Source organism: Urocampus carinirostris, chromosome 4 (genome assembly GCF_059441175.1).
Source record: "Urocampus carinirostris isolate Australia breed hairy pipefish chromosome 4, RoL_Ucar_1.0, whole genome shotgun sequence".
Lineage (NCBI taxonomy): Eukaryota > Metazoa > Chordata > Actinopteri > Syngnathiformes > Syngnathidae > Urocampus > Urocampus carinirostris.
In genome coordinates this window covers 37,709,352-37,722,166 of record NC_142352.1, presented here as the reverse complement: position 1 = coordinate 37,722,166, position 12,815 = coordinate 37,709,352, and the positions used below count along the sequence as shown (strand labels likewise).

Below are 12,815 nucleotides of genomic sequence, written 5' to 3'. Positions count from 1 at the left end.
TTTATAAGGCTCGGGAAGTCCGGAAGCACGAAATTATTTGATGCAGGCTTCTCATTGGCTGAAGAGTATGCAAATTGCCAAAAGAAACAAAATTCCGAAATTTCCAAACCGAACAAAGATTTCAAAATCAGAATAAAGCAAACGTTTGATTAGAAAAAAAATGAAAAATAAAAAGATAAAAAGAATCTTTTTTTTTTTCTTTCTTGAAAAAGTTGTCGGCCACGCGGGCAGAGACGTTGTGTAAATTGTACACTCGACGTAAAAGATGCACGCCCTGGGCATCCGGGCTGACGTTATTTCAGACACTGATCTGTTGCTCCACTAACTTTGCAAGGCACAGAGCAACAGCGGAATATTATCACCCATGAACATTACAATTCATCAACGCAGTCCTCCACCGTTGACAAACAATACCAGGAATACTGTAGGTAGTTTCAGACACACGTACAAGCCCCCCCATTCCCCCCCCCCACACACACACACACAATGCACACACACACACACACACACAGATACATTTTCCATTTTATACTTCAAACCCTCGGAAATTGGGTCATTTGCTTTAAAAAAGGAATTTGCTTATAACAATGTAATTCAAATGGTTCTTATTGTACAAACCAACCTACAAAAATTGGCTCATTTTTCAAATGCCCTAAAATTGTGTCATAAATTAGTTACAACCTAAAAAAAAATTGAACATAGGTTACCCAAGAAATAGATAGTGCCATTTTGTACAAAATAACCTATAAAATTATATGAAATTGGTTAACTTTTGAATCATTTTATGGTTGTTTTGGACCCTTGCATAGTGTATCCTGCTCGAATCGTAAAACTTCCTTCCTAACAATAACATCTTGCATTGGTAGCACTTGTCTAAAATGGAATTTTGATTGACTGATTGATTAATTGATTAACCACTGTTCATCTGCTTACTAAATAAGATCCTCAATTTGACCTTGATGAACATCCATGAACAACGACTCTCAAGAAGGTTAAAAACATGTGGCTATTGCTTCTTAACTTAAATTCTTCAAAAGGAAATGTGCCGTGTTCATGCTAAATAATATTTTTTGGGAATCCTAGAGGTTGAAAAAAATCGAAAACATATCAAAGAATTAACTGATTCTCTCACCTTCAGCACTGTGTCTGGTGTGATGTCCTTCTGCTCTTTTTGAGGGGAAGACGGTTGTGAGGGAGAAACACGAATTGACTTCCCATGCTTGGTCTTGTCCGTTTTTGGAGCTTGTTCCCTAGGACGAGTGTTTCTGAAGATGCTCACAATGAGTAGATTGATTGGAAACATGATGATGGAACTTTGAATACCAATCATGACCTGTTGCCAAGTGAACTCGATGTGACCTGCAAACAGATTCACGACAGCTGACTATTAACCAGACTTAGGGATTAACAGTATATATGTAACATTATGTAATCAGGATACATCTTTCTTATTGTATTTTGTTACAGTTAGAGAAATAATTGATCAAATTACAGGAATATTTAGTAAAAATTACCACTTTATTGAAAAGTATATTTACGTTGCACACTTCGGGAACAATGATAAAGTCCCGTTCGTGTGCATTAATTTTGACTCTTTATTATTTTCCTCAGTTGCTTTAGTTTTGTTTATATTCGCGATGTCAGTTTACACCTCTCGCTCGCTCTGCTGTCTTATTTATTTCACACACACGATGCACTCACTCTCAGGTTTCCCTCGCAGCTAACCCAGGTGCCAGAGTACAAATCATGACTTAATGACCGAAATCTTCGCAAAACTAACAGAAAAGTGCCATATAATAAAGCGCAACCAACAAGATAACATCAACAAACAAGTATGGAAATATAAATGAAATAACATTAAATAAAATGATTAACGCAATTCACTGCGGGTGTGTACCCTCATCCACAGCATCTTTTCAAGCATCCATTCATTGACTTCATCTACTCATTTACATGTGTCTTATATTTGCATTCACATGATAGACCAATTGTGTCAATCATAATGTCAATTACTGGCCCTAGAGAGTCAGAGAGATAAAAAGATATCCCAGAGTTTATTGGAAATTAAGAAAGTGAAATTGTTGTGTGTTTTAAACAATAGGAGGTTCTTAATGTGGTTTTAATGTGAACTAAAACAGCATTTGTGATGTGAAAGAGAAAGTTTTATTCTTGCTCAATACACAGTACTAACTGTACATTAATGGCTTGTAATACCGTAGCAGAGCCATCAACATTATAAAGGATTCTCCCACCCAGGCCACCATCTTTTTGACCTTTTGCCCTCTGTTAAGTGCTATAGGTCTCTCAAAACTAGGAAAAACAGGCTCAGAGACAGCTTCTCCTTCGGGGCCATCATCACCCTAAACGAGTGCACAAAACTATGAAAAACATATCTTGCAACTTATTTTTGGGTTTCTTCTTTTTTTTGTTGCTGCTATTTGTTATAGCACAAAACTGTGAAAATATATACCTTGAGACGTATCTTGATGATTTTTGTTGCTGCTCAATGTTATTACACTTCTTCTCATTGCACTATTGTCACAATGCACTACTGTATTCTTTTTCATTCATAAACATTGCACTATTATTATAACTTAGGCCAGATTCTAAACATTACGTTGTTAATATTTTTTATCCTGATTTATCCTGACAGTCTTATCCTTTTCTCTTTAAAGTCCTCATTATATGTTTACCCTGGAGTGCCATGTCAAATCTCTTTGAATACAATGTTTTCACATCTTTGATAAAAATGAAAATAAAGACAATTTAATCTACTAATTACATTTAAAATGTGAGCACTTTTTATTGGTCTCCAAGTAACTACTTAATCTCATCTCATCTCATCAGCCATACCGCTTATCCTCATTAGGGTCGCGGGGGGGCTGGAGCCCATCCCAGCCATCTCCGGGCAGTGGGCAGGGGACACCCTGAACTGGTTGCCAGCCAATCACAGGGCACACAGGGACAGACAACTCATTCGCTCATTCACACCTAGGGACAATTTGGACCGGCCAATTTGCCTGAAATGCATGTTTTTGGAACGTGGGAGGAAACCGGAGTGCCCGGAGGAAACCCACGCAAGCACGGGGAGAACATACAAACTCCGCACAGGAAGTCTGGAGCTGGATTTGAACCCACAACAGGTTCCCATGACATGAACTGTGCCGCACAAGCGCTAACCACTGCGCCTCCGTGCTGCCTACTTAATCTCGGTTACCTTTATTTATTTTTCAAGGTTACATTGGTCATTTATCTTCAACAAAACTTAGTAATTGTATTTATAGGTAATACAGTATATTTGGTCTTTTATTAGCATATTCGATATTGGAGTAATCCAAAAAATAATTCAAAGTAATCAAGTAACATTACTGCAATATTATGGTACTTGGATCACATCACTGATAACATTGATCAACAGGTAAAAAGTAACTGTCAGTTTACATTTTTAAACTAACCCTCCCAACTCTGCCATTAGCGCATAAACGTTGCACATACTGTGGCAAATAACCATGCAAAAACAGGTCATACCGAGGTCCATGGTCTGCTCTGAGGGATCACTGGGGATTCCCCAAAACATAATGCTAGTCAACATGGTGCAGAGTAGCAAGGAAAAGCAGCAGGATACTCGTTGGACTCGAGTGAAGGTACTGCACGGAGGGCGGCTGATGACTGAGAACCATATGTGTCCATCACGGAAATCCTTAGCTGTCTTCATGAAGAATAGATTGCTAAAGACACATTTCAAAAAAGGTCAAAAGTGGAATTGTTTATGGCGCGGGTCTATCACTGATCACACCTAAATCTTTTTAGATCCTCCTCAGTAGCTACTGGAAATACTTTGTCGAGAGCACACTCTCCAACGTCGACAGCAAGCCAGGAGTTACAGAGAAAGTGCCACTTCTGACCACTCTCCAGATCTTGCACCATGACTTTGTTGACGTACCTGCACGTGGAAATCATTTCTTTTCATTTCATTGAATTTTTTCTTTTTTGCACTGCTATCGGTAGATAATGTGAAATTTTCCTAAAAAATATGTTTGCCTATAGTTTGGCATAAAATGAGCCATTTCAGATGATTAGAAGTATGCCTCTGTGAAAGAGAAGCTCGGTCCCTCAAAACAAGTTCAAGCCCTGGTCAAGTCAGGCTCTACTTTCATGTTCAACATCGGTTATCCCCCTAGGTAGCTAACACGAGTCCTGTCTCTGAGTTTAACAGTACAGTGAAGTCATCTTGAAGACCCTACCATGCAGGGTGTGCGCCCGAATTGTCGTGCCACAGCCTGATGCTTTGCAACTCGCCGAGGGAAAAGTGCGTGGTTAGGAGAAATACATCCTCTCCGCCCCTCTCAAATAGGGGTTTCTCCAGATCAGTCAGATGGTGGGGCTCACTTTCCCCTTCTGTTCCCAACAGTGTTACCGTCACCTGTGAATTGATGTTTTGTTCAGAAACACAGACTCTTGCGAAATGTTTAAAGGTATTCTCGAAAATATATACTTTTTTTCAATTAGGCACATAACGTATACTTTTTCTCCCCACAATTGTGCTAATATGTTGCATAATATTCCACGCCCCGGGGAACTTGAGAAATTTTGTCCCAAAGTTGACCCATCGGGCTTGTTTCCTGTAACTCTGTGAGGTTGAAATGGCGAATCCGATTGTCATTACATGTGAGGCAGCTTTGAAACAAACAGTGATTTTAGCACACAGTGATTGCATACAACTTATTTCTGGTTGGAAAAATTGGAATTTTGCTTACCGTGTTGCTGGGGGCCTTGTGATTGTTTTGTCCAAGTTGTGTGCTTTGACCTCCAAAAGCTGTGAGGGGTAAGTTTACCTGCCGCTGTTACAGCGTGCATTCCTTGTTTGCCTTAGCTTCCTTTAGGTAGGCGATTGTGGCTTTTTGTGTGTCTATAGCTGCAAATGTCATGGTTGGTATAATTTTGTCCTGCTAGCTCTCTGTTAGCGTCAGGGTTGCCGAGGGATTTCATGTTTTGGTTGCCCCCGGTTGACGCTTGTGGCTGCCCATTGTGTTGTTTGGCCAGCTAGCCCGGCGCCGGTTTTGCTGTGCCCCTACGTTTGTTTGTTCCTGGCTGGCTTCGTGTTTGTCGCTAGAACCGTTGCCACTTTTCGTTGTTGGTTTTTGCTTAGACTCCCCGTGTACCGAACTCTGCCTCAAAAAAAGACCACTGTAATAACCTGTTTTCCTGCATTTTGCTTCTGCACCCCTGAGTGGGGCCCCGGCCATAGCAATTAAATACATACATATAATTTTTATAAAAGAAACCATGTCCTATTTCCTTACATTTTGCATGTTTATTAATTTGGGAATACGTGTAAGGAGATGAGCATGCAACTCACCTGTGCAGAGGTGGATGCACCATGACGATGCCCTGTGCTGACTGTGAGTATGTAGCAGTATTCTGCCAGTGGGTCGTTATCTTCAAGCACTGTTATTTTGACCTACAGATTAAGACACGCAACATTAGCAAGGCTTCAGGAAACACTTTAATGGGACCAAAACCTGGCACGTTTGTACAATATGACATCCAGTGTAGGAAAAATACTGTACTTTTTATGCCCTCGGATTCAAAAATAAAACCTGTCTGCTACTGTATTTGTAAAGTTTTCAATCTCGCAAAATATTGCCATGAGAAAAGGGATGAACTATTTTACTGCAAAAAGTCCAGTGGTAAAATTAAGTAAAATAATCCTCTTTTAAGTACCTTGCACTCTTGTAGGTTTTAGATCAGGGGATAGTGTAATAATAGTCTGTAGTTTGCATAATCTGTGGTCTGTGGAGCCCTTTGAGACTCCTTGTGATCAAGGGCTATGCAAATGGAAATGACTTGACTTGACTTGACTACAATTACCATATATCCCTACATAATTTGATAATTTTGTTTTAAAATTTATTTTAGGAGTCTTATTACTTAAAGGTGAGGTGCATTTTTTGAAGTGTCCTCAAAAAGTTAAAAGTAGAATATGTTCTCTAAAATGTATATGTTTGAGGGATTTCATGCTCTTCCCCGTGTTTTTTTTTGTCATGCATGAAAATAGTAAAGGAAAAAAAAGGCCTGGTTCAAATACAGTCCAAAAGCCAACCCAAACTCCCCAAAAATTAAAAAAAGAAGAGTTATGCAAGCGCATCTAAGAAATGCAAACGAAAAAACAAATTCTGTAAAGCACCATTAAAAATAGAATTAAAATCAGCAAGATATCCTGCAATCTCCCATGTACAAAATTGTCTGAGTTTTTTCCATGTTTTACTAGAAAAACAAATTGCCACATGGTAAAAAAAAAAGGAAAATCTTCAGCCTGTGGGCAGGGGACACCCTGAGCAGGGCACATAGAGACAGACAACTCACTCGCTCATTCACACCTAGGGACAATTTGGACCGGCTAATTAACCTGACATGCATGTTTTTGGAATGTGGGAGGAAACCGGAGTACCCAGAGGAAACCGATGCAAGCCCGGGGAGAACATGCAAACTCTGTACAAGGAAGGCTGGTATCTGTATTTGAACCCATGACCTAAGAACTGTAAACGCAGATGCACCAACCACTCAGTGTATAATGATTAAATGCAATGTCAAGGGTGTGGTTTGTTCTTAAAAAGTTGAAAGTAGATTATTTAACTTTTAAAGTATGTGTTAACAACGCCCAACTGAGTTCAGAGAGCTTCAATCATATTTCCCCATCACGCCTATCTACTTTTATTTTAACTTTTATCAAAATTGTTGGGCGACATGCAACACATTAGGAAACAGGAAAAGGGAGAGGTCCGAGGGGGCCCGCAGAGGGACTCTATCCTGCCCATTGCAGTTATTTGTTGGTGTAGCATGAAAATGGTAAAAGTAAGAAAAGGGCTGTTACTAATACACCCAAGAACCAACCCAAATCCCCAAAAAGATGAAAAAGAAGAGTTTATTCAATTGCGTCTAAGAAATGTACATACTTGACAAGCGAGCTGCGATCATGACTTTATGATGGCAGCAGAGAGTAACAAAGTTCCGGACAGTATTTAAGGAAAATATTATTTTGGGAATGAAATGTATTTCAATGAGCACGGCGGCGCAGTGGTTAGCGCTTGTGCGGCAAAGTTCATGTCAAATCCAGCTCCAGACTTCCTGTGCGGAGTTTGTATGTTCTCCCCTTGCTTGCGTGGGTTTCCTCCGGGCACTCCGGTTTCCTCCCACGTTCCAAAAACATGCATTTCAGGTGGATTGGCCAGTCCAAATTGTCCCTAGGTGTGAATGAGCGAATGAGTTGTCTGTCCCTGTGTGCCCTGCGATTGGCTGGCAACCAGTTCAGGGTGTCCCCTGCCCACTGCCCGGAGATGGCTGGGATGGGCTCCAGCCCCCCCGCGACCCTAATGAGGATAAGCGGTACGGCTAATGAGATGAGAGATGAGATGTATTTCAATGTTAATGATTATCAGTACCAGATATTGGTGTTGAAGACTATTGGTATCGGCTAAAAAATATGATATCCAACTTTCTTAGAAAACAATTTCAAATATTTTCAACAAATTATTTGAAAATATGAATCAATCAAGTGGGACTTTTTCTGTTTTGTGTATGAATCTGGTATATTGAAACTTGATTATGACACAGTACAATCCTGCCACCATTTCAAATTGCTGCCAGAAAACTAAATAAAGTTATTTTGTTCTAGTATGCATTTTTTTTAAAGTTTTTTTTACAAAATCTGACAATTAAATAGTGAGGTATACAGTAATCCCGGGCAGCACGGCGGAGCAGTGGTTTGCGCGTGTGCGGCACAGTTCTAAGGTCTTGGGAACCTCCTGTGTGGGTTCAAATCCAGGTACCGGACTTACTGTGCGGAGTTTGTATGTTCTCCCCGTGCTTGCGTGGGTTACCTCCGGGCACTCCGGTTTCCTCCCACATTCCAAAGACATGCATTTCAGGTGGATTGGCCAAATTGTCCCTAGGTGTGAATGAACGAGCGAGTTGTCTGTCCCTGTGTGCCCTGGGACTGGCTGGCAACCGGTTCAGGGTGTCCCCTGCCCACTGCCCGATGACTGCTGGGATGGGCCCCAGGACCCCCGCGACCCTACTGAGGATAAGCGGTGCAGCGAATGAGATGAGATGAGATGAGACAGTAATCACTTGCTGTATGACGATTTATTTATCGTGGTTTTGCTACTTCGCGGATTTTCATAGAGCGTTGTGTTCTGTATTGTGATTGGTTTAACAGTCGCCCAGCCCCTTTTATGCTTATTCCTGCCTGTGCGTCAATGACGTTATGGTATGAGTGGTACAAATACACAAAACGACTTGACGAACCCACATTATGTATGCGCAAATCTTTTTCAACTTCAAGTTTCTCTTAAAATAAAGTTGAACTTCTTGACCTTCTAGAAGGATATTTGAGAGTACAGAAGATATTTGTGAAAGAAAAAGGTTCATAAAGTACACTGTTTTTATTTACACTTGAGCCTGTAAATTGGGTTTGTTCTTTAGTTTGAATGTATAAATTATTGAATACATAATGTTTCTACTTCGAGGCTTTTGAATATCGAGGGACCTTTTTGGAACTCAGCCCCTGTGAAAAATAAGGGATTACTGTACACTTACAATAGCATTACACATTATAATTTGTCTAAAAAAAAACCAGCATTGATAAAACCAAAGCTTTTAAAGTTTACCTTAGCAGAGTCCTGTATGTCTTTCCTGCGTGCCCATACAACCACCAGAAGATAAGCGCCGAAGATGGCCCCCACAAAACACACAACCACGGGATTGTTAAAGAATGTGGCAAAAAGCTCTGCAGTACGCGTCACATCCACTAGGTTTGGCATGACAAAGAAAGAACTGCCGAAGAAAGTCAAGTGATTGCACAGACACTGAGTCTGCAAAGGTGTTGTGAGTGGGCCGACCTGGAGAAAGAATGAAGGAGAACGGTGATGAGGGATGCTTTTAAAAAGTCAGCTTAATACAGTGACAGAAATGAAAAGCATTGCTGATTACCCTGCAGCCATCTTCGCTCCAAGTCAACTCTTCCTCATCCCAATACTTGCATTGGGCGGCGATGGTTACAACAGTGACGGTGGCATTAACGGATTTGACGCCTGGCTCGACTTTGGGCTTCAAGACGAGGAAGTGAACACCAGTGTCTCCTGTTCGGTCTTCAGGACTGAGAATCCAGGTATATTTTTCCTCTGTGGTAAACCATAACCAATATTTAGCTAGCCATCTTAGTAGCTGTTTATTGTAATACAAAAGGTATGTTGGACTAAATTTATGGCAACATGACGATTTAATGTACTATATATGAGCAGTTAGCTGGGTATTACTTTTAGAAAGAGAAAGTTAGCATTTATATTTCTTAATTTAAATACGTAACCTTCTGATTAGTTTATTCTGTTTTTAATATGGGGGAACTGCAAAGGAGATTGCACGATGTACCCGTTTTTTTATTTGATTATTTGATTATTTTGACTATAATACATCACTGCTGTTAGTAGTTTTTACTATTATACACTGTTTACACCTGGGGTCTCAAATCTGCGGCCTGCGGGTCAGGCCCACCAAGAGTTTGAACCGGGACCACAAGACAACGCTGAGAGAAGCGCAAGTTCAAATCTGTTCTTGCAAGTTCAAATCCAATTAAGTCTCCCCGCCTAAATTTAGACGCCCGAAAAAAACCCCAGAAGACATCAATGGATTTTGAACTTGCAAGGAGGACCCAGAGAGGAGCTTTCAGATAAGAGAATTCCATCCCTTTCTACAGCACTTATTAAGGTCACAAAAAACCCAGATCAGCTAAAGTGTGTGGAAATCCAAGTACAAAACGATTGGTGGCTAGTCAAAATTGTCCAATAGTAAAAACAATAAACAATGAGTATGTTAGAACAAAGAACCGGCATTCTACGAAATCTCCTTAGCATTTTTCCAATGTGAAAAAACAGAATAAACTTATCAATAAACGTATCACCTTGCAATTCAAAATTTTGCCCACATTTCTTGGTGTATGTATTATTTAAAAGAAATTCAAAGCATTTGGGTGATTGATATTCTGTTTGTGGAATAGCCCAAGAGTTAAAAAGCAAAATCCCCAAATTTATCATCAATTTTAGGGTGCAAATATTTTTTGCCATTGAAAAGTACACAAAAATTACCAGTAATAATCTAGCATGGTTCAACTTTTCTCTGAACCTGAGCCATGATTGGTCTTTATAGAACAAACTTGTTAATTCAGCTGCTTAATCAATATTCCAAAAACACAATGATAGCCCAAGAGTTGTATCTAGGCAGTGGGCAGGCATATAACATATTAATTATTTGTGTTGCTGTCCTTTTTAAAGCAGATAGATGTTTTTTAAAAAAACACGGATTGTTTCGTTTTAATGTACCTTCTTTTACATTTACAAGCGGCATCTCAGTTTTGGCCACATAATCCTCATTTGTCGGATAATTTTTATAGCCCAGAAGTAACACAAAGGTGATGTTTTCAGAGGGCTCCATTTTCAGCACTAGTGTTACATCAGGTGAAGGAACGTCGATTATTAAAGTGCTAAAATTGGCCAAGTCCAGAACTGTGCTGTTCTCCTGCCCAACGTCTGGCCTTGGTAGTAGTATCTGAAAATCCAGGTTGTACAAAAACACATTAGTGTGAATATTAATGGAGATTTACAGATTTTTTAAAAAGGTGCGAGTGTATGCTACCTCAATCTCTTCAGGCAAATTCTTAACAGGGATAACAGTGCCGTTTGTTCTAGTGAGCGAGACAGATCCCACAGTTCCTGAAATATTTCCACCCTTCCACGAGTATGGGTTCTTTTCAAAACTCATCATCTGTGAGGTATTAGCAACAGCATAAAGATTGGAAAACAGACAAATGATGATCAGTTCATCTTCTCTAAATAAAATTGCCTAAACTTACTCTGACATCCACTGGCTCATCTGGCGACAAAACATCGGAAGGAAGAGTTGGAAAGGAAAATCTAGAAGCGCTGCTCCTCTCAATGTTGATTTCCTGCATCTGCATGGACCCTGGAGAAACCCTGCAAAATCCATACATTATCTGCACCCCTTATCCTCAGTGGGGTCACGGGGGTGCTCGAGCCCATCCCAGCTATCTCCGGGCAGTGGGCAGGGGACACCCTGAACTGGTTGCCAGCTAGTTGCGGGGCACACAGAGACAGACAACTCACACCTAAGGACAATTTGGACCGGCCAATTAAACTGACATACATGTTTTGGGGAATGTGGGGGGAAATCGGAGTGCCTGGAGGAAACCCACGCAAGCACAGGGAGAACATGCAAATTCCATACAGGAAGGTTCGATCTCATGACCTCAGAACTGTGCAGCACACGCGCTAACCACTGCCCAGCCGTGCTGCCGACCCTGCAAAATGCCCAACCTGATTTGCAGTGTCAAGATACTAACTTGTTTTAACTACAATCACTGATTAGGTACATTTGTTCGATGAAATTGCCAAACAGCTGTATTATTGAACCATTTTCTTACGTTGTACGTGTTCTTACCTGTTTACATACACACTGATCTGATTAGAGTCAATTATAATCGGATCTCCATTCAACTTTTTATGATTCAACAAGGCATTCTGTATATTACTCATTCCGGTCAGTAGGGAATTGGAAACCTTTTCCTGGAGAAACAATTTTTTTGTATGTTTTAGTTAGAATTAAAAAAAAAAAATACAACAAAGAGCAGCATTTGTAATTTTGTTCTTACATTTGACGAAGCATTCAAAATATTACTGGCTGCTTCAACAATTGGTGCTGCTCCGTCCATAACTTCTACGTCATCATTACTCCCATCCTGGTTAACGCTGATAGTGTTGAGTGAAGAACTCAGGTCAACCAGCAATGAACTTGCCTCTTCCTAAAGGGGAAACATTCCGTACATTTTAAATGCAGGACGTAGTCGGGTCACGATCAGAGTATTGCAGATTTTTGTATTTGCAAAAGAAATGTCTAGGCCATGGATTTGTAATGCAACAGGAAAGTTCTGGGCATCTGCGACAAACTTTATGTAAAAATCGACACAGTGTGTGACACTATCAGAGGGCAAATTGGACCCTATGAAGAAATGTTGTCAACAGTCTACAGAGGAAAACTGCAGTGGTATAATCACGTCAAAAGATGATAAGGACTGGCCAAAATCATTCTCCAGGGCGCAGTCTAATGGAGCAGAAGGAGAGGAAGACAGAAAAAACTCGGCAAACAACATCAACTTTGCCACAAACCAAACTCAGGGCAGGAGCCATCAGCAGTGAAAAGAGCTGTCGAGGGTCACATCCTGAGTGGTGGCAAGACGACCTAAGTGGTTACGGCAGAGTTCGGGAACCTTTTTGAACCAGTGGTTCTCAAATAGTGGAACGGGTCGCCCATCAAGGGGTCGTTAATGAGTTTGACCCTGGGAACTTTTTTTTTTACTTTCCAAACCATCAAGCGCAATTGCACCTCCACTACACTAGGGATCAGTGGTGCTCTCATTTGGCAGTGTTTTATTTACATTTAACCTCAATGAGTATTGAGTATGAAGTGGAGATACGAAGTGGAGCAGTGACCCCATGAAAAAAATCATTAGAACGGATGAGGAGACAGACTTCTTGGAGGGGGGTGCAAGTAGATTTTTTACCAAAGAGGGGCGTGACAGAAAATAATTAAGAAATACTGGCATACTGTAAATTTGGAAAGTAAAAGAGAAAATTACTATAGCACTCAATTTATTTCCAAGCCAGATGTAGTCATGAAAAGAGCGGTATCAGGCTTGCCAGCCATACGTCCCTGACCCTTGAGTTAAGGGATCTGTGAACCGTGAA

At 40.5% G+C, this 12,815-nt stretch overlaps 1 protein-coding gene across 1 annotated transcript in view; it reads right to left on the bottom strand.

The window, feature by feature from the left end:
• Positions 1 to 12,815, bottom strand: part of pkd1l2b (polycystic kidney disease 1 like 2b) — a 45,314-nt gene that overhangs the window by 14,676 nt on the left and 17,823 nt on the right. The window contains exons 17-28 of the mRNA XM_088334452.1: positions 11,723 to 11,872; positions 11,512 to 11,636; positions 10,907 to 11,027; positions 10,690 to 10,818; positions 10,377 to 10,602; positions 8,992 to 9,182; positions 8,670 to 8,900; positions 5,360 to 5,461; positions 4,245 to 4,423; positions 3,797 to 3,943; positions 3,529 to 3,728; positions 1,133 to 1,359 (exon numbers count right to left, since the gene is read on the bottom strand). Coding sequence (XP_088190578.1) covers positions 1,133 to 1,359; positions 3,529 to 3,728; positions 3,797 to 3,943; positions 4,245 to 4,423; positions 5,360 to 5,461; positions 8,670 to 8,900; positions 8,992 to 9,182; positions 10,377 to 10,602; positions 10,690 to 10,818; positions 10,907 to 11,027; positions 11,512 to 11,636; positions 11,723 to 11,872 — 2,028 coding nt within the window. The remainder of the gene's footprint in view (positions 1 to 1,132; positions 1,360 to 3,528; positions 3,729 to 3,796; positions 3,944 to 4,244; positions 4,424 to 5,359; positions 5,462 to 8,669; positions 8,901 to 8,991; positions 9,183 to 10,376; positions 10,603 to 10,689; positions 10,819 to 10,906; positions 11,028 to 11,511; positions 11,637 to 11,722; positions 11,873 to 12,815) is intronic.